Here is a 22620-nt window from a genome sequence, read left to right as displayed (position 1 = left end):
GCAAACGGTGCAACTGCTTTTAGCTCTTTTCCTTCTTAAGAGAGGTGCTGGGCATTCAGCACTGGATCTTTGTCCATACGGAGGGGTCCAGAGGAAGCGTCTCATGTTGGATCGCGTGGCTGTCACTGCTGCCAACACTACCTGTGTTCTGAGAGACGCCCAGGGTCTCCCAGTGACTTGCCAGTGTCCTACTTCCTGCACTGTGGGAACACGCAGGCTACAGTCTGTGAAGAGTGTATGGTCTTCGAAGAAGCACATCGTTAAGGAGAACTCCAGCTGGCTTGAAGCGAACTGGCATACTATTCTGACTTCCGCTAGTCTTTGTTTCTTTTTCTTTTTAACTTTAGGTCTATACCAGGAGCTTACAAATTGTAAATCACAGAAACCACGATTCCTATCTAGCTGACTGAAAAGCAAATGCTGAGCATCAGAAACTGTTTATGCATGAAGGGATCATTGGTGCTTTCCTCACTTTGTCCATGTGGTGAGAACAGAGAATGAATGTGGAGAACTGTTAGACAGAGAAGGGAAACCCAAGTGTCACATGCTCTTATTGCACTGAAAGAAAAACAACAAAAAACAACCTTCTCTTTACTTCAAGATTATTATTACTATTAAATTTTTTTTTTTTTAATTTATCATCTTTACTTACTGGATAGAGATAGCCAGAAACCCAGAGGAAGGGGGAGACAGAGAGGGAGAGAGACAGAGAGACACCTGCAGCCCTGCTTCACTGTTGGTATGCATGAGACCCCTTCTGTTTCATTTGGTTTAAATCCCCCCTGCTTAACACTATTCTATTTAAATAACCACTGCATTCTATTTACATAACCACTGTTAACAAGCACCACCCTCCCTCCAGGACATTGGTGGTTCAGTGATAGGATTCTCACCTGCTCCACCCCCTCCTTGTCACACCCTGATCCTCTCCTTGTCACACTCTGATTTTCACCAGTCACTTTTCTCTCCACCCTCTCTATGTCACATCCTGTTTCCACCCTACTTGGCAAGTATATATAAAGACAACATTGTGAGTTTTAGAGTACCTTGAGTTTAGCTTAGCTTGGCTTAGATTGTGCTGCGTCCTGCATGAATAAAGAGATACTGCCTACAGCTCAACCATGAGTCCCTGGTCGTCTATTACCCTCCCGTGAAGCCAGCCAGTCAAAAACAACACATCACCACCTGTCAAGCTTTCCCCCTGCAGGTGGGGACTGGTGGCTTGAACCCAGGTCCTTGCTCACTGTACTATGTGAGCTAAACCTGATGCACCACCACTCAGCCCCTTAAGTTTTTTTTTTTTTCTGTTATCTTTACTTATTTACTGGTTAGACACGGGCAGAAATTGAGAGGAAGGGAGAGACAGACAGACACCTATAGCCCTCCTTCACCACTTGTGAAGCTTTCCCCCTGCAGGTGGAGACGGGGGGCTCAAGCCTGGGTCCCTGCACATTGTAACATGTGCGCTCAACCAGGTGGGCCACCACACGGCCCCACTTTAAGATCATTATTAAGATGCTTGTCTAACAGTTGGCTGTCTCACCATATCTCACCATATTTAGCCCTGGAGTAAGCCAGTAGTCTCCAAGAAGTTCCAGCACCTTCATTATAACCCCAATGTCAGTTTGAAGCCACATGGGAACAACTGCTTGGCTCTCTACCTGATACTCTTCCTGTGATACCTTGCTGGATTCCTCTTGTTTCAGCAGGTTTTTCAAGCATGAATCTTTTTCATATTCATAGTCTTACAAATTCTGTATCATGTAAAGCCCTCAGAGCACCGAGGTGGTCTATTTTTTTTTTTTTTCTGTGTATCATATAACCATCCTGTGAAACATTTCCATCCTCCCGCCCTTGGTTCCTATTGAACGTAGCCTAGATCCACGATTGCATGAAGACATGAACATCCATTTCACTTCTCAGCTGATGCAGTTGAAAACACATGTAAAACCGTAAAGACTTTAGGGTCATGCATGATTGAGATCCTTAGTTGTGATGTAAGTGTTCGCGGTCTTTATGAAGGACAGAGGCAAATGTGATAGGGTTCACAGCTGGGGAAGAGAGGGTGTCACAGGGAAACAAGCCCCGGACTCTAACTGCAGAGCAGATAAAGGTGGTAATGGCAACAAAGGGGGGAGGGAATGGGATATACATAGGTTAACGGGACCCAACAGACTTTGGTGGAAAGTAATAGGTAATTGGTGGGATGTATAGCATGACTGTACTATCAGGAAGAGGTACACGATTCTACCCCTAAGGCATAAAGTCTTGTAAAGTAATGTTACTTCAATAATAATAATAATATAAAAAAGACCAATGGAGAAAATGCCCAAGTGCCATACTGAAGAATAAAATCAAGTGGGGGGAGTCGGGCGGTGGCGCAGTGGGTTAAGTGCACGTGGTGCAAAGCGCAGGGACCGGCGTCAGGATCCCGGTTCGAGCCCCCGGCTCCCCACCTGCAGGGGAGTCGCTTCACGGGCGGTGAAGCAGGTCTGCAGGTGTCTATCTTTCTCTCCCCCTCTCTCTCTGTCTTCCCCTCCTCTCTCCATTTCTCTCTGTCCTATCCAACAACAAAGCAACATCAACAACGGCAATAATAACTGCAACGAGGCTGCAACAACTAGGGCAACAAAAAAGGGGAAAAAATGGCCTCCAGGAGCGGTGGATTCATGGTGCAGGCACCGAGCCCAGCAATAACCCTGGAGGCAAAAAAAAAAAATCAAGTGGGAAGTCAGGCACAGCGGGTTAAGCGCACGTGGCACAAAATGCCAGGACTGGCTTAAGGATCCCCACCTGCAGGGGAGTCACTTCACAAGCAGCGAAGCAGGTGTCTATCTTCTCTCCCCTTCTGTCTTCCCCTCCTCTCTCCATTTCTCTCTGTCCTATCCAACAACAATGACATCAATAACAACAACAACAACAATAACTACAACAATAAAACAAGGGCAACAAAAGGGAATAAATAAACACTAAAAAAGAATAGAATCAAGTGTATGAATTTAATATGGGAGTGTATATTTAGGAGAAATCCCAGGAGTCACTTTGACTTGCATAGAGTTCTGAACTATTTTGCATCACAGAATAAAACATGAAGGTAGCAGAAAAATGTGTTTTGATTCTCCACCCAAGGACCTGGTAGCTTTGTAAAAACATTATTTTCTACAAATGAGAATGCAAAAATCACACTTCTGTGTTATTCTTGCTTCATTTAATACAAATATGTCAAAAGTCCAGGCATTTAATATTCTGCTAGTATTTACCTGAAGTAAACATTCAGAATTGAAGGTCCCCTGAGGCAGACATGTCAAATATAAAAGGTAGGATTCATTTGCATGCAGTACTGTGCCTTTTGTGTACAAATTACTGGAATCCTAAGATCTAACTGTTCTGATTTTCATCTGAATGATGTAGGTGACACATACTTTACATTCATTATAATCCCAAACATAATCCTTTAAGATTAGTGTCTGACTATCAATAGACCTCTGCTAGTTATTCCTATTATACTCAACTGACAAAATCCGAAATCATGTAACACAGTGTTCAAACCAGCTTAGGACCCTCACAGATCTAAGAGTCTAACTAGAAATGTATTCAGTTGTATAAGAGTTTATTATGTTAAGTTACACTTATGTATAGCATGTTATGTAATAATATATATTATATTGCTAAGTTAGATAATATGGTATAAAAGCATATGACTTCTAGTACTACAGAACATATACATATTTATTTATTTTTAAAATATTTTATTTATTTATTAATGAGAGAGGTAGGAGGGAGGAGAGAGAGAGAGAGAGAGAGAGAGAGAACCAGACATCACTCTCGTCCATGTTACGTGGCACAAAGACCAGTCTCCGCTTTCAGAAAGCTTCATGAGTGGTGAAGCAGTGCTGCAGGTGTCTCTGTTTCTCTCTTCCTCTCTATCTCTGCCTTTTCTCTCTCTTTCTATCAAAAGAAGTACAGGAAATAAAAACTTTGCCAATTTGAGGTGTCATGAGGGACCCAGAAAGACCCATTGACGACAAACAGAAATAACCGCTCTAGGTCACAGAGTGCTATATTAACGGCAAGGAAAAGTATTTCCCATGGGGCAGAAGTGGCTCAGTAGGTAGGATGCAGAACTCACACGTGTGAGGTTCCACGTTCAATGTGAAGCCCCAGAACCACACATGCAGGAGGTACCCAATTCCTCTATCCCATACACTAAGAAGTAAATTAATTTTTTCCATATTTAAATGATAGAATCAATTTGTAATGAGAAGAGGTTTTTACAGTTCTCTTGTCTTAATAATATAGTTTCGAGGAGTTGGGTGGTAGTGTAGCGGGTTAAGCTACCATGGCGCAAAGTGCAAGGACCGGTGTAAGGATCCAGGTTGAGTCCCCAGCTCCCCACCTGTGGGGGGGGTCGCTTCACGAACAGTGAAGCAGATCTGCAGGTGTCTTTCTCTCCCCCTCTCTGTCTTCTCCATCTCTCTCCATTTCTCTCCAACAACAATGACATCAATAATAATAATGACCACAATAACAATAGAACAACAAGGGCAGTAAAAGGGGAAAAAATGGCCTCCAGGAGTTGTGGATTCATGGTGTAGGCACCGAGCCCCCAGCAATAACCCTGGAGGCAAAAAAAATAAAAATAGAAAATAATATAGTTTCATACCTCTCTAGAATAGGTGTTACTACAACTTGCTCAAAATAGAATTTTTTTTTCTGTATGTCCCTCTTCATGGGGTAGCACTAGGAAACTGAGTCAGTCAAAGTCACTGAACTATTAAAAGTTGACTTAGTACAAGATTGTCAGTAAGATCTATACATTATAGTTACAAGTGGTCTCTTTAATTTAGATTTTGAGAGACAAATATTATTAATAGTGGACAGAGTTGTATTTATACATATTTACTTGTAGTGAGCCAAAGTGCTAGATTAGTAATGTATTATTCTTCATGATGAGCACCAGACTGGGCTTTTCCTTGGATCCAAAAGAAATGTCTTCTCTGATCTTTTCCATTTCTGGTCTGGTTGAAATGCATTTCTAAAAAAACCGGTTTCATAGCTGCTGGCTCTTTCATTTTGGTGGCACAGTTCAGGGATGTGAAATATAGAGCAAATAACCCTGCAGCAATACATCAGCACACAGTGGATCTTGACTTCTTGGCCGTCTGCTGTCATGCCAAGAAGCAGCATGTGCAGACTTGGTAGCCGTTAGTTTAGAACTCCAGAAGCCAGAGCTGAGCAGGGACAAGAGAAAGCTCTCACGCCATGTCCAAGTCAGAAACCAGTTACATAACCTACTGTTCCTACATGACAACGAACAGAACTGTAGGTATGAGACTATGATTAATTATTAGAATCTGGCAGATTAGCATATATCACTTCCTCACTTTGCAACCTCCCAATGCTGGGAAGATGTGTGATTTACAGACAATGCTACCCAGCATGTTCTCCGTTCCTCCTTCTTCCTTTTCCTCCTTGCCTGCATTTCTCTTTCCCCCTAACCTTTATTTCTTTCCTCCCTCCATCCTTTCTTCGTTTCCACTCTCTTCCCTTCCCTCTCATTTCCCCAGACTATTCTAGTCCCTTTCTATTCTTTCTCTTCCTTTCTTCTTTTTGTGTTCTTTGTTCTTCATCTTTTAAGCCTTAAAAACTTCCTCCCTCCTTTTTTTTTTCTTTCCTTCCTTCCTTTCTTTCCATGTTTATTTGTTAAGTCTCTGGCCTGGCACCAGATTGAGCACTAAGGATAAATATGGCAAGGCCCTGAGTTTGTTGCTGGAGGACTTTCTCCAGAAATGGAGGACTTTCTCCTTGTCCACCTCGTTTGTGTAATTTCATAAAGTAGTCATGATATATAGGGCTAGGGAGATAGCATAGAGGTTGTGTAAAAATACTTTCAAGGTTGAGGTTGAAAACAATTCCATGTTTAACCCCCTGTACCACCATACGCCAGAGCTGAGCAGTGTGTTGCCAAATAAAAACAAAAAACTAAATTCAAGTGCCTTACAGTGGTGAACCCACTAGAGGCATGTAGATTGGAACAATGCCAAATTTGATTTGAACAATGTTCAAATTCCCAGTCCCCACCTGCAGAGGGGACTCATGAGCAATGAAGCAGTGCTGCAGTCTCTCTGTTTCTCCTTTCTTCCTCTCTCCTTTTTTCTGTCTGCTCATTCCCTTTCAATTTCTATATCCAAAAACAAACAGACAAATAAAAGATCAGTGATACCAGCCAAGAGTCATGGTGGAGTTTCGTTGCCGATACTGGATCGCAGCAATAAATATAGATAAATTACAGTATAAATAAATAAGCATGATATATAAACAACTCTCCACACAGTGGAGTCAGAAAGCCGACTGTAAGCATATACTCACGGCTATAGCAAACCGCTGAATCCCATCGTCCTCACAGTCCTGTATGACCCTCTTCAGCATGTGGTTGTCATGAGACTCCCCATCAGTCACAATTACCATGACTTTCTTTACCCCTCTTCTTGCACCCCGGGCTTCAGTGAAAGCCTCCTTCCTGAAATAATTATAGACAAAAAGAGAAGCAAATAAAAACACCCTCAGATTAGGCAAAACAGCAAACAACACAAAATACAGACAATGGAAGGTATCCCAGGACTTTCCAACATCAACATTCACCACTATTGTTCAAACTGGGAGGTATGGTGATCATTATTTGTGAGTTTTAGATTTATTCCAGATGACTAAAGAGGTCATTATTTTGCTAATCTTCCCATTCCCCACATACAAAAGGTAGCAGATTACATTCTTAGGAAACTTCAAAGGGCGGATGTGTCTAGACCAGACATTAAATTTAGAGAAGTTGAGATCTTAAATACTCTTTGAGCCATTCTTTGCTCTAAAAACATTCTTTCTCTTTGCCAACAGGCCCCCTTTCTTCTGCTTTTGGCAGAACTTGTAGTTTGAATTTTCTAGCACACCTTCTCTGACATTTCATAGAGCAGGCTGGAAATCTTATCATCAAGGATGGTAGGTGGTAAAAATACAGAATATCTGTACATCTTAACAATGCTCTGGATAGGGGAGCGGGTGGTAGCGCAGCAGATTAAGCATACATGGCGCAAAGCGCAAGGACTAACATAAGGGTCCCGGTTCGAGGCCCCAGCTCCCGGCTCCTCACCTGCAGGGGGGGTCACTTCATAAGCGGTGAAGCAGGTCTGCAGGTATCTACCTTTCCCTCCCCCTCTCTGTCTTCCCTTCCTCTCTTGATTTCTCTCTGTCCTATACAACAACAATGATGATAATAATAACAACAATAAACAGCAAGGGTAACAAAAGGGAAAAAACAGCCTCCAGGAGCAGTGGATTCGTAGTGCAGGCACCAAGCCCCAGCAATAACACTGGAGGCACACACACACAAAAAGAATATAGGATATAGGAAAATTTTTGACATAAGAATAAAATTGCATGCAAGGGCCCAGACTCAAGCCCCTGGTACATACCAGGAGTGGTGAGAAAGGCTGAAAACATCTCTTTCTCTCTCTATCTTCTCTCTCTCTCTCCCCTCTCCTCCCCCCTCCTTTCTCTTCCCTCCCTATTTCTCCATTCTGCCATAATTTTTTAATTATCTTTATTTATTTATTGGATAGAGACAACCAGAAACTGAGAGGAAGGGAGAGACAGACAGGGAGAGAGACAGAGAGACGCTTGCAGTGTTGCTTCACCACTTGTGAAGCTTTTCTCTTACAGGTGGGGATCGGGGGCATGAGCCTGGGTCCTTGGACATTGTAAGATGTGTGCTCAACCAGATGCACCACCACCCAGACCCATAATTGTTTTAAAGGAAAAAATGGTCTCCAGGAGCAGTGGAATCATGTAGGTATACAGCCCTAGCGTTACCCTGGTGACCTAACAACAAACACCAGCCTAGTAATAGTAATTACAGTTGGTGGAGTTTAAGTCAGTGAAAGAGAGCAGGGCTATAGGTGAGAAGTAGGGCTGGGGATAGAGAAGACTCGGTATGAACTCATTTTGTGAAATGGTATGAGAGGAAACAATACTACTGCCTCATTGCAAAGAATATATATATATATATCACTGGGATTAGGTTTCTATAAGGCATTCCACTGGCCCTGGCAGCCACACTTATTCGTCTCCTTTATTTATTTTTGATAGACTGTGCATATGTGTGGGGGGGGAGGGAGAGAGACAGGGAGAGAAAGGATGGGGGAGAGGGACGGGATGGGGAAGGGGAGGGGAGGGGAGAGAAAGAGAGAAAGGGAGAGGGAGAGAGAGAGAGAGAGGGAGAGAGAGAGACCTGCAACACTGTTCCATCCACCATTCACGAGTTTCCCCCTTGAAGCAGAGGACCCCAAGCTTGAACCTGGCTCCTCTGAAAATGATAATGTGTGCACTCTGCCAGGTGTACCACCACTCAGCCCCTCAGAGGAAATAATGCTGATTTAATTCAATGTGTGCTCACAGAAGTAGGCAAAATTGATGATTTGGGGGTTTTATACTACACACACACTTCCCCTCTCTTTATTCCTTTTACTTTGCTTACTTTCTTCTCTATCCCTAGAAGAAGAGAGCAGAACACACCAATGTGCAAGAATAATTAGCAATGTCATTATGGAGTTGCACTAAAAGCTCAAAACAGATGCTAGACCCTTTCTGAAACACACAGGCAAAGCTAGGCAGGGACAGGGCATTTAGAGTGGCGTTTATGTAGGAATGAACCAACTAGAATAGCTCTTGAGTTACTTTTCAAAGATGAATATTCATTTTTAAGGGGCTGCCTTTGGAAAAGGCACAGCCGCCTACAGGCTCAGAGCTTTCAAAGAACACTTTGATTGACTCTGAGTGTACGGTCACATTTAGTCAGTTACTTCAGAGGGTGCTTTCAGTACACCTAACCACGTGCGCTCTTTGCCCATGCAAATTGGCGATCCTCAGGGCAGGTAAATGCCAAACTGCCCCATCTGTTTGTGGTTATTTTCTTTGGGCCCTATGTAACTAGAACCATATGCTTTTCTAACATTTATAAGACTACAGCTGCACATGAAATTTAAAGTTTAGGAATAGACAGCCTGTTCTTTGGAAGATCTGTATCACCATTTTAACTGCCTTGAAACACTGATCTTAGCTAGAGGGTAAAGTGGAAAGAAAGCGTAGGTAATTAGCTCTTGAAAATCAGCTGAGGGAGTAGGGCGGTAGCACAGGGGGTTAAGCGCACGTGGTGCAAAGCGCAAGGACCTGCGTAAGGATCTCGGTTCGAGCCCCCGGCTCCCCACCTGCAGGGGAGTCGCATCAGAGGTGGTAAATCTGCAGGTGTCTGTCTTTCTCTCCTTCTCTCTGTCTTTCCTTCCTCTCTCCATTTCTCTCTGTCCTATCTTAAAAAAAAAGGGGGGGGAGGGAATTTAAAAAAAAAAGAAATAGAAAATCAGCTGAGAGTCCAGGAGTGAAAGACACTTAAAGGATCCTTAACATTAGTCAGATTCCTAATATGATTCTTTGTGATCTGGGTAGTTTCTGTTTAGAAACATATAGGCTTTGGTGGCGACTAGGGCCAGAAATAGCAAGAATAAGAATTGGCTGTAGCAAGAGAAAATTCAGAAAGGAAATGGTCTACATAGAAGGTAAACCAGAATATTTATTTGCTCATCGTGAAGGGAACTGAAGGAGGAAGGAAAGGATATAAGTTGGAAGGAGTTTAGAGAAAGTCAAGATGAAAAATGAGAGTAGAACAAGTGATGAATTTCTCTTCACTTCTTTCAATCTTTGCACGGAATATTATTTCCAAGAGCACAGTATTTTCCTCCTCAAAAACTCTTACTTGAGAAATTCAATAATTATAAATATGGAAATGTGAATTTATAGACAGGTAGGATTACACACCCACACACACACCCACACACACACACACACACACACATACACACACACACGGAGAAAGAGAGAAAGAGAAACAGAAAGGGGGAGAAAGAAGAAATAGAATATTAAGCCATTTTAAGGTAAATACTCTTAGGAGCTGAAAACAAAGATTAAAGAGAAGATCGTTTCACTAATGAATCAGCACATTAATTAGTAAGTTAATTATTATTCAAGGACACGGTGTAGTATAATACAGTGATCTTTACAATTTCCTATCAATTAAATCCTTGAAATAAGAAGAAAGTTAAGAAAAGAGCTAATGTTTTACAGAGAAAACAGACCCTGCACATTTTAACCAGTTAGCTGACTCCAGTGCTAAACAAGATGACTTTAAATGTTGCCAAGGTAAATGTTTAAGCAACATTCCAAAGGCCTAGACAGTAAACAGTTATTTTTTGCATAGTCACTGGTTTATTTTTACCCATATACCTTGCTGTGTCTATTCCAAGGGCTGTCATAGTCCGGATCCCACCTCTCTGACCTATTTTTTTTGCTGCCATCAGTACGTCTTCTGTCGATGAATACTTGTTGAGGTTGAACTCATGGGTTACATTTGCTCCATACTGTACAATTCCAACCTGAAATACCAAGTCACCGTGAGTTATTCATCTGGCAATAATCCCTATTTTAATTTTTTTGGCTTAAGCACACAGATCAGTTGTAATACATTTTAGAACTTCATATGAATTTTAAACCTATTTATATAAAATCCTGCTACTTTGATAATGATGGTCATCACTATCTTGTGCACACACGTAGCCTGAAAAACAATAAAAGTGCTAGTAGTAAATTAACTTTTAAAATTTATTTTATTCTCCAAGGGGGAGAGAGAGAGAAAGACCAGAGCACTGCTCAGCTCTGAATTAAGATGGCATTGGGGATCAAACCTGGGGCCTAGGAGCTTCAGTCACGACAGCCTTCTGCATAACCATTATGCTACCATCCCAACCCTTCTCTTCAATAGTTTTTATTGAAAGCCTCTCTCAGGACTCGAGGGACATAATATCAAACATGCACACCTGTTCTCTGCTTTTGTGAAGCTTCTCAGCTACAGGGAGAGCGATTAAACACAACAGGGTTCAGATACATGTTTATCTGCAATCCGTGAGAGGTGCTGCAGTGAAGAGGTCACTATTAGAAAGTGGTCAAAGCCTACAAAACTTTCCCTAATTTAAACTGGGGCTCATGACAATAGTTTTGTGCATTTCTCCAATTAAAATAAATGGAGGCTCATGAGAGACCTCTCTCAAAAGAGATACTTGAATTTTTAAAAGATGGATAGTGCTAGCATTGTAGACACCTGTGCTGGGATGACAGCTGACAGAAAGGTTCTCATAGCAAGGGAAATGTGAACTTGGAAGACTAAGATTTGGAACTTGTACGAGAGCACTAAGAAATATTTGTTGAGTGAAAAGAAAAATATATATATAGAGAGAGAGGTAAAGAAACAAAGAAGGAAAGAAAGAGAATAATATCACCATAATCATTTACTTGCAAACACTTAACTATGCTAACCTTTTTTCCCCCTCCATTAATTTTACTTGGCTAACATTCAACTCTGGTTAAGTCCAAATATTTCCTTTGCCTGTGTTTTTGTGGCATTGACTGTTGCTAGACAAAATTCGCACAACTTGTAGGCTGCTCTCACTTCATAATCACAATCAAGTATTTCAAATGTATATTGCACCAGAGTAAAATACTCTGGGGTGGGGGTGAGGTCCTGGAATATGATGGCAGAGGACCTAGTGGGGGTTGTATTGTTAGATGAAAAACTGGGAAATGTTATGCATGTACAAACTATTGTATTCGCTGTTGCCTGTAAAACATTAATCCCCCAATAAAGAAATTTTAAAAAATGCAAAAAAAAAAAAAGAATCTCAAATGTGGTGGCTCATAGGACTGCCCAATGCTCTACTACATTTGACCAGTGAGTGAAATTTGCTCCCACTTAATGAATTCAATCAAGTTCTACCTATAAGCTGTTAACTTCTCAGGGAAAGAAAAAAAGAAAAAAAAAAAGAATATGTCACTAACAGATGAGGAAGAATTCACATGAGAAAAAGTAGAAGCCTTACCAGCTAAGCAAAGCTGTTTTGTGGCAGAACATTTTACATTTACAACACACTACAAATATCTTATAGAACCTACTAGGAACTACTGGATTGTCTGGACTGATTGTGCACCCAAAGTCTGTCTCCCTACTTAAGCTATATCTCACTCTGAAAAAGGCTACTTTTTGTAAATTTTATTTATTTATTTACTTAATTTTTTTATTATCAGAGCACTTATCAAGTCTAGTTGATGGTGCAGGGGATTGAACCTGGGAATTTGGAACATCAAGCATGAGAGTCTCTTTGCATTAGGCTCTCTAACTCCGCCCTTTCTTTGTAAATTTTAAAAGATATTTTATAATCATCTGTTGCCTTGTCCTTTCTGCAACACTGCAACGCGCTGCTTCTAACAGCTGTATCTGAGATTTTCTTCAGAAGGCTGTCCTTGGGCAATTAAACTGCTTTGCACCAAAGCAGTTTGATAACCTTGCCAGAGAGCTAGAAATGGTTTCTTCCTTTTTTTTTTTTTTGACTCCAGGGTTACAACAGGGGCTTGGTGCCTGCACTACTAATCCACTGTGCCTGTGGTCATTTTTCCGATTTTTTTGGATAGGTCAGAAAGAAATTGAGAGAGGAGGGGAAGAGAGAGAGGGAGAGAAAGGGCTAGACACCTGCAGGCTTGTTTCACCGCTTCTAAGGCGACCGCCTTGCAGATGGGGATCCTTGTGCTTAGGACTATGTGCGCTTAACCCGCTGTGCTACCGCCTATCCCCTCTGCCCCTCACTTCTTACTCTGCTCCACACTGAAGAGGAACACCTGCCTGCACCTGGAGCCCCCCTACGATATCAGGCTGAGGCCCACACTTCACTTGAAATCACACTCTTGCTTGTCTTCTTCTATTTTTTTTTTAATTGGGGGAACTAATGTACAAATAGCTGTTGGTAGATGCGTAAAATTTCTCAGTTTCCTGCAAAATACTCTCGCCTCCACCTTTGGTCGACTTCCACCATCAGGCGCCAGAACCCAAAAGCCTCCTCTCCCCCACTCCCCCAGCGGCCTTTATTTGGGTGCCTGTCCAAGTTCGACTGTGCTTCCCTTTCTGCTTTGCTCCTCCACATCCTTTCCTACAGCCCTTTGGAAATACCCTCTTAGTAAATCACTGTCATTCGACTTCTGCTTTTCAGGACTAGCTGCTGGAGACACGGGTCGACAGGAAAGTTAGCTATTATCTATGTTTCTGCATTCCTGCTTTGGTCCAGCCCAGACATCATCCCCTCAAACCTGATTCACATCAAAGGCTGGCCTCCCCACCGATGATCATCTGTCTCGTACATCCACACACTTCAAATTCTTTTCCACATCAGTGGCAGATTCACTATCTTAAGATCATGCTTTCATCATAAGAGTTCCTTGCTCAACAATCTTCAGTAACTGTTCATTACCTATAGCAATGATTCTCCAATACACTTTAAAGGAGTTTTTTTTTTTTCTTTGTTAACTAAAACAAAAAAATAGTGTGAGTTCAAGTTATTCCTTGGAATAGTAGGTCTATAGGTTAAATTTTAGGCCTCTCAATTCAGGTCTCAGAATGGCCTTGACTTTTCTATTTATCCTCATCTTGAGGACTTTACTCTGTGAACCATAACCCTCCCAACTGTATTTCCACATTCTTCTAACTATGCTAAATTCTACCCATGCTGACATTCCTTCCATTTCTCCTACAAAACTTGCCCTACGTCACTGCTGAGAGCTCCTACTCCAAAGTCTAAAGCAGATTTGTCTATCTCGCCCTGTGAGCACTGCATTCTTCCCACTGTTTCTGTACTGGTGACTTCACTCTCCAATTACATTATTGGCTCTAAAGGCAAGCAGGAAGTCATAGCCTTAGACATTCTCTTATCCCTTACCACTATTTTTCTTTGCTCACAGTTGACTCTCACACATTCTTAATAGATGACTGTAACATTTCACACAAGAAAGTAGTGACCTGAGATAGCAGGGAGATAATGATAAGCAGGGAAGATCCGAAGAAGTGTGGGAAGTGAGGGGATGGGCAGCGGGAGCCTGTCCCAGGAGTAGGCCTCTGATGGACACTGGGACGTTTATTATCTAAGGAAGTGAACAGAACAGGGGCTGCAAAGTCTTCTCTGGGAAAGAGTACCATTTAATAATGTTCATCATAGGAAAATGGTCAAATCACAGAACAAACAGTGCATTGGTGAATACTGACACAACCCAGCTTAACAGAAACAACCTGAGTACCAGTTCACAACTGAACTCTCAGTTTACTCCACAACTTAAAACCAGTTCGAACTAGCCTCGTGCTTATCTATGCCATTGAAACAGAATGATACAGATGTGAGAATTAAATGATGAGACAAAAAGTGACTAAGATGATGATTGCCCATGGTGAGGGGGTATAAGGAGAATCACAGATCTAGTTCTTGTTTCTGAATATATATAAAAACATACTGGGGGCAGGAGGTGGTGAACCCGGCTGTAGTGAGTGCACACTACAGTGTGCAAGGACCTGGGTTCAAGCCCCTGGTCCCCACCTGCAGGGGAATAGCTTCATGAGTGGTAAAGCAGGGCTGCAGGTGCCTCTCTGTCTCTTTCCCTCTGTATCTCTCCCACCCCTATCAATTTCTCTGTCTTTATCTAATAAATGAATAAATTTTAAAAATAAAAAAACCAAAACACAAATTTATGTCTCGCCTTGAACAGTCTCACGGAGGAAAGAGGACTCAGTGCCCTGAATGAGGTGCCCAGATAAAGAATAGCAGGGTATAGAAGTAGAATGATAGGAAGAGAAGCAGTTTGAAAATGTGTCATATTATATGGAAAATATATCAAGAATGGGAGGTAACGGAATTTAACACGTTTTAGAAGTTGAGAAAAACTAGAACAAAATATGGTCCTCATATATGTTGCGCTGGAATGAGGCAGAAGCCAGAAGGTGGAAGTCAAGTTGAACATGGGTGAGGACTGATGGAAATGGAACAGTCCTATGTCTCTTGTGAAGGGAAAAACTTTAAGATGGGATGGCAGAAGAAAGAATGACTAGGCCCAGTTTGTGATGGTGGAGGAAGATTTCGTTTTGTGGTAGATATAGTGCACAGACACCTACAGTGGAAAGATAAGAAACTGTAGTCAAGTTGATGTACTGCACCAAAGTAACAGACTCTCTGGTGGTGGAGGGGGTGGGGGTTCAGGTCCTGGAACAGGATGGCAGAGGAGGACCTAGTGGGGGTTGAATTGTTATGTGGAAAACTGGGAAATGTTAGACATGTATCAATGATTGTATTTTACTGTCGACTGTAAACCATTAATCTTCCAATAAGGAAATAAAAATAAACTGTAGTCATGTGACAAAACCTCTTCTGTAATTCATTATTTCCCCCAATAAGGTGAATTATTTTTTTAAATACATATTTTTTAATATTTATTTATTTATTCCCTTTTGTTGCCCTTGTTTTATTGTTGTAGTTATTGTTGTTATGGATGTTGTTGTCGTTGGATAGGACAGAGAGAAATGGAGAGAGGAGGGGAAGACAGAGAGGGGGAGAGAAAGGCAGACACCTGCAGACCTGCTTCACCGTCTGTGAAGCGACCCCCTGCAGGTAGGGTGAATTAATTTTTAAATATTTATTTATGTATGTATTTTTTTGTCTCCAGGGTAATTTCTGGGACTCAGTGCCTTCACTAAGAATTCATTGCTCCTGCAGGCCATTTTTCCATTTTATTGAATGGACAGAGAGAAATTGAGAGAGAAGGGGGAGATAGAGAGGGAGAGGGAAAAGAGAGACACCTGCAGACCTGCTGTGCCACTTGTGAAGTGTCCCCCTTGCAGGTGAGGAGTGGGGGCTTGAACCCAGATCCTTGCACAGGTCCCTGCCCTTAGTACTATGTGCACCTAACCAGGTGCACCCCCACCTCCACCCCCATCCCAATTAAAAAAGAGGTGCAGCTTAAGCTTCTTGCTTAACAGAACACACCAGTTTGCAATTCAGTAAAAGGCCCAAGGAAAGTATTAAGAGCTGGTCTAGCTAACAGTTTATTAGACACAAAATTGACTGAGCATTGTTACATGAACAATAACTCTGTAGTACTTATTAGAACCTCTTACTAGTACATTATATTTACAATACTACTTCAGTTAAGCACTAACTTAGCATTTTTTTACTACTAGTCATGGAATACTTCTTCCTAGGGAATTCAGAGTGAATATTAGCAATATAGAGGATACACATCTATTTCATTTATGTCTGTCCTTCTCACTCTGCTATATACAAGAAGTAAAAAAAAAATGCTACAGACTTCAAATGGCACAAAAGAATAAGAACTTCTTTCACTCCTGTCCTCAATTTATCGAATCAGATTAAAAATCCAAAGCTTTTTTTTTTTATAAATTTCTTTATTGGAGGATTAATATTTTATAGTCAACAGTAAAATTCAATAGTTTGTCCATGTGTAATATCTCTGTTTTCCACATAACAATACAACCCCCACTAGGTCCTCTGCCATCATGTTCCAGGACCTGAACCCTCCCCCCACAACAGAGTCTCTTACTTTGGTGCAAGACACCAACTCCAGTCCAAGTTCTGCTTTGTGACAAAATAAAGTTTTTGAAAGTGCTTCTAGAGTCCTGAATTTAAAAAATATATGCATTGGGCCTCAGATCAAATCAACAGAGTTTACAGTCAGCAATATTTATATACTTTTCCTGTTTTGGGTGCTACTATCTTCTTTGATCCAGCTTTCAAGCCCATTTTCCAGCCATGACATCATCTCCCCAGACAATAACTTGACTCTACCTGCATATCAGATGTCAAGTTAAGGCTAAAACTAATAAAGTCATGGGCCCTTTGGAATATACCTCAAAGAGACCTACTAGCTATTTCCAAAATGGAGACCCCCAAATCTTCATCTGCAATATTCCAGCCTTTAGGTTCAAGATTAGTTAACAATTTGTATGGCTATACAAATATGTTAACTCTTTTTTCAACCACCAGGTTCCAGATGCTACCATGATACCAACCAGACTTCCCTGGGCAGAGGACCCCACCAATGTGTCCTGGAGCCCTGCTTCCCCAGAGCCCCACCCCACTAGGGAAAGAGAGACAGGCTGGGAGTATGAATTGACCTGTCAACACACATGTTCAGCAATTACAGAAGCCAGACCTCCACCTTCTGTACTTCATAATGACCCCGGGTCCATACTCCCAGAGGAATAAATAATAGGAAAGCTATCAGGGAAGGGGAGGGGATACAGAGTTTTGGTGGTGGGAATTGTACCCCTATTATCCTATGGTCTTGTCAGTGTTTCCATTTTATAAATAAAAATTAAAAATATACATATATGCATTATGAATAGAAAGACCTATATATTTTATTATTTAAGGAAGTAACATTTGGGGCCAGGTGGTGGCATACCTGGTTAAGTTCACATATTACAGGGCACAAGGACCCAGGTTCAAGCCCCCTGGTCTTTACCTGCATGGGAAAAGCTTCACCAATGGTGAAGCAGAGTTGCAGGCGTCTCTCTGTCTCTTTCCTTCTCTATCTTCCCCACCCCTCTCAATTTATCTCTGTCTCTATCCAGTAATAAATAAATAAATAAATAAATAAATAAATAAATAAATAAATGGAAGTAGCATTTGTGGTGAAAAAAAATTAAACAATTTAGACAGTCTGTGAATACTGCTCCATAATAGTATGGTATCAACTGTAAAAGTGAACTAATTGTTCTGCTTTGCTGACATGTATTATACTCATGAAATACTTTTTTGCTTTGCAGCTATCTCTGTATAAGATCTTCAATTATAGACAGGAAGTTTTTTTGTTTTTTTTGGAGTCAGAGACAGTTTTAGTGGTCCTTCTATTACTCAGGACATCCAGCATAATACTTGATACCTCATAAAAATATTCCAAGTTAGAGTGAATTAATTATATAAGTGGCTTCATTTATTTGGGAATTGGAAAAGAAACCAAGTGGAAGGGATGGAAACTCGGGAGAACTTCACTGACTGCTGTTGAATTAAACTTGGGCTCACAACAAGAGAGATGAAGGAGTTTAGGAAACAGCATGTGTGATAAAGCTATCAAGTCTGCTACGCCAAAGAGTAATAAAAAAATGGAATTTTATTTATCCACAATCACGCTACTCACACTGTATTATTAAATCAGAATTATGACATCACTGCTTAATTTTTAACTTAGTATGAGTTAAGTCCCTGGGTTTTTTATTCAGCATTTCACATGACTAAATCAAGAATTTTTCTTACTGAAATCCTTCAGGGTAAAATAATGAGACTTGTCCACTTGGTTAATATGATAAGATCTGAGGTTTTGATTTGACCAATTTGTATTTCCTTTTGCCATAACTATGGTACAAAAGAATCTTGTCCTACAACATACTTCAATGTAATTAAGTTAGAATATCAATGTGATAATGCAGGCTGCAAGCAATTTGTGGTAATTAACCCGTTCACAGCAATGTTAGCTGAAACCAGGTTTGCTTTTTCCATCACTGTGGGCAGGGGGTATACATGGGAATGACTGGCATGAGGAGAGAACCAGTCCTCAGGCACTTGAATGAAGTTATTGACTATATGGAAGCGTTTTAACTCCAGGGGAAATGAAAACTTCCAGGAACTGCATTTTTTTTTCCCCCAGCATAAACAAATTTCCTCTTACGTGCTAGACAAAATACATTAAGCTCTGAACTGTATCCCATAAATGAAAGGATTAAGGTACATTATTGTCATCGTGGAGTTAATTCACAGCTCCTCATAAGCACCAGGAGAGAGACACCATGTGGGATATACAAAGAGATGCTTCTGATCAATGACAACAGGAAGGGCAAGCGAGCAAATGCCATGGGACCATGAGCAGGAAAGGGTTTTTTCTTGGGAAACAGACATGGAATACACCACAGATAATGACAGTGGGGGTGGGCACCCGATAAAACACACGTTACCATATGTGAGGTCCAGGGTTCAAGCCCCTGGTCCCCACCTTCAGTGGAAAATTTCATGAGTAGTAAAGCAGGGCTGTAAGTGTCTCTTTCTCTTCATCTCTCTCTCCCCTTATTTCTCTATCTCCAGAAAGGAAGGAAAGGAGGGAGGGAAGGAAGCAGGGAAAACAGGCCACCAGGAGCAATGGTGTCATGTAAGCATGAGCCCCAGCAATAAGCCTGGTGGTAAAAAAAAAAAAAAAATTAAAAAAGTAATAAAAATAAAATAAACTGGCAGAGCAGTGGCATTTGAAATGAGTCTAACAAGTAGACCTAGGACTAGCAAGGTCACTCAACCTGGATTGTGAGTCTGTTTTGTCATGAATACAACTCAGGTTTGAGCCTTGTCCCCAACTATACTGGAGGAAGGTTCAGTGCTGTGATGTCTTTCTCTCTCTCCTTTTATCTGAAAAAGTTACACAAAGACCAGAGTCACAAAGACCCAGTGGTGACAACAGCAAAAAAAATGAAGTTTACCAAGCATATAAGATCAGGGGTAGAGAATCATACTTTAGGTAGGAGGCATGTGTTAGAGAGCAAAATCAGAGAGACTATAGTTTTAAAATCTTCCAGAAGGCAGGAGAGTTGACGACTGTCTGTGGAAATGTCACGATCGCATCTTTATCTTGAAGTGGGAAGTTGGGTGGGGGCAGGGTGGTGGCGCACCTGGTTGAGCACACATATTACAATGCACAGGAACCCGGGTTCGAGCCCCTGGTCCCTACCTGCAGGGGGAAAGCTTTGCGAGTGGTGAAGCAGTGCTGCAGGTGTCTCCCTCTCTATCATCCCCTTCCCTCTTCATTTCTGGCTGTCTCTAGCCAATAAATAAAGAAAAAAAGATTAAAAAATAAAAAAAGAAGTTGGGAGAATATTGAATGGAAAAGAGATGGGGGAAGAGAACAGAAAACAATAGTAAGTGGGGGTATTTCCCTCGTTCACAATAACATGCTTGAATGCAATAGCCTGATGGACAAGGCTATGACTGCCTGTCTCAAAGAGGCTTCTTTTCACACTTCAAAACTGTGAATCAGTCCTTTAATGCTTTGAGAAATGGTCATAAAATATGCAGTAAAAGGAAGATAAATAATAATCCTAAAATTTAATTTCTCTCTTTCATTTTGCTGAGTTTAATGTTATGCTATACTCTTGACGGGGGCAATCTAGATATTGTTCCATTAGTATATTTCACTTTTATACCAAGTCTCACAATTTACTGGTTTTATTTAAGATAATGCACTCACATGTGGCACACTTATATCATTCTCATTTATTACTAAAAGCAATGTTATGTTTAGTTATTGAGGATCAATAAGAGCTCCATGACATTTATGCTATCGTATCTTTATGACAAGTACTTCAGATTTGTTTTTATAGGTGTTTTCTTAAAGGCAATTTTATAGCTTTCATTCTGCCTTGGATTAAAAAAAAAGGCTCATGAAAAGTTTCTTTGACTGCATTTGCAAAAAATCCTAATGGAACCACACACAACAGTGGAGTGGAAGAAATTGAGTAACTATGATTAATGCTTTGGTCACTTGTGTTCCGCCTTCCTGGTGGATGTTGGTGGTATGGAAATTTGAATGCAAGATCTTTAAAAACTTCCTTCCTTCCATATGTTCTTCTTTATTTTCTCCTTTTTTTTTTCTTTTGAAGATAGCAATTACTTCCAGAAATACTTTGTATCTTTGAAACGGTACTAATTACTAAGTGACAAAGCTAAAACTGCCAAGAGAAGGCCATTGTATTTGACCTTCACCAATCGCGCCAAATGTATGACTGTAATTGACATGACAAACAAGAATCAAAAGGCATGATCAGAATGCAAAATGTTTTTTGGTCCACCATCCTTTTAAAAATCAGTCTGGGTGTACTTGCTCCCTGAATGGATATGTGTTTTACAGCTTTCATGTCTCTTAGTTATGAAATGTAACTATATATGAAAAGTACACGTTACATTTTAATTCAGGTGGCATAACTTTACATTGTACCTCAGGCCAGTTAGCTCCAAGTTCACATACTTTGACCTAAAGAAAAACAAAAAGCCAAGGATACAAAATACCACAGTTTATTTATAACTAAATAGTTTCTCCTTCCCTGCAAAGGAATTAAATGAGGTGAGAAGCTTGGGGTTAGGAACGGTCTTGACTAGCTACTTACTTGTCTCTCTACTCATCTCCAGTTACCTTGTAAAATGCAATTTCTGACCTCTCCGGGGACGGGGTGATGGGGGAAGATATTAAAAAAAGGTGAGAGTGTGTGGGTGGAGTGGTACAGGGTGAAGCTGTTGATGAGGAGTCTTTGCAAAGACACCTTATCCTAAAGTAGATTAGGTCCTAATAGCTTTCTTGTGGGTCTTTGCAAAGACACCTCATCAACAGCTTCACCCTGAGTGAATGGATTTCACTATCACAAGCCCCAAGTATCAGGGCTCCATTCTGATACTTCTGGTCCTTTTTTTTCCTTCCATCCTTCGTTCCTTCTTTTCCTTCCTTCCCTTCCTTCCTTCCTTCCTTCTTTCCTTCCTTCTTTCCTTCCTTTCTTCCTCCCTCCCTCCCTCCTCTCTCTCTCTCTTTTCTTTCTACAGAGCACTGCTCAACCCTGGCTTATAGTGGTGTGGGTGACTGAGTCTGGGATTTTGAAACCTGAGGCATGAGATTCTCTTTGCATAGCCATTCTACTACCTCCCCCATCCTCCCTTCTGAGATTCTGTACAGAGGCCTCCTCTCATTTCTAGGAAGTTCTGAAGATAAGCGCTAACATGTCTTTGTGATGATTCATGAAAAGTAAACGAATTTCTTTTTTTTTTTTTTTTCTTCCTCCAGGGTTATTGCTGGGCTCGGTGGCTGCACCATGAATCCACCGCTCCTGGAGGCCATTTTTCCCCCTTTTTGTTGCCCTAGTTGTTGCAGCCTCTTTGCGGTTATTATTGCCATTGTTGACGTTGCTTTGTTGTTGGATAGGACAGAGAGAAATGGAGAGAAGAGGGGAAGACAGAGAGGGGGGAGAGAAAGACAGACACCTGCAGACCTGCTTCACCGCCCGTGAAGCGACTCCCCTGCAGGTGGGGAGCCAGGGGCTCGAACCGGGATCCTTACGCCGGTCCCTGCGCTTTGCGCCACGTGCGCTTAACCCACTGCGCCACCCCCGACCCCCGTAAACGAATTTCTGTGCTGAGAAAGTCTACGAGCACAGTCAGTGTGCTGCTAGCTCTACTTTGACTTGACTGTTGACTGTGGACACTGCAATATTGCTCACCAGATATTCATGATAGCAGTCCTGTCAGCCAACTCTTGTGAACACATACGAGGCTCACTGCACTGAACTTCTTCTCACTAGACTGCCCTACAGAGAAAGCCTCTGCACAAATCCTATCAGCCCCGGGGTCGGTGGTGGAGCATGGGGTTAAGCCAAGGACCCATGGAGAGACTGCGGTTGGAGCCCCAGCTCCCCCACCTGCGGGGGTGGGGGGTTGCCTCTCAGGCTGTGAAGCAGGTCTGCAGGTGTCTATCTTTCTCTCCCCCCTCTATCTTCCCCTCTTCTCAATTTCTCTCTGTCCTATCCAACGATGATTTAAGAAAGCAGGGGCTGGGTGGTAGCGTACCCAGTTGAGTGCACACATTACAGTGGGCAAGGACCCGGGTTTGAGCCCCTGGTCC

General features: G+C 41.6%; 1 protein-coding gene across 1 annotated transcript in view; it reads right to left on the bottom strand.

Annotated features, from left to right (window-relative positions):
* The window catches only part of ITGA1 (integrin subunit alpha 1), a 171665-nt gene that overhangs the window by 61649 nt on the left and 87396 nt on the right, over positions 1–22620 (bottom strand). The window contains exons 8-11 of the mRNA XM_060191921.1: positions 10327–10475; positions 6370–6520; positions 3042–3159; positions 1554–1726 (exon numbers count right to left, since the gene is read on the bottom strand). Of these exons, the coding sequence (XP_060047904.1) occupies positions 1554–1726; positions 3042–3159; positions 6370–6520; positions 10327–10475 (591 nt within the window). The remainder of the gene's footprint in view (positions 1–1553; positions 1727–3041; positions 3160–6369; positions 6521–10326; positions 10476–22620) is intronic.

This window comes from Erinaceus europaeus, chromosome 5 (assembly GCF_950295315.1).
Source record: "Erinaceus europaeus chromosome 5, mEriEur2.1, whole genome shotgun sequence".
Lineage (NCBI taxonomy): Eukaryota > Metazoa > Chordata > Mammalia > Eulipotyphla > Erinaceidae > Erinaceus > Erinaceus europaeus.
The sequence above is the reverse complement of the archived record's forward strand: the minus strand, read 5'-3'. Positions and strand labels throughout refer to the sequence as shown.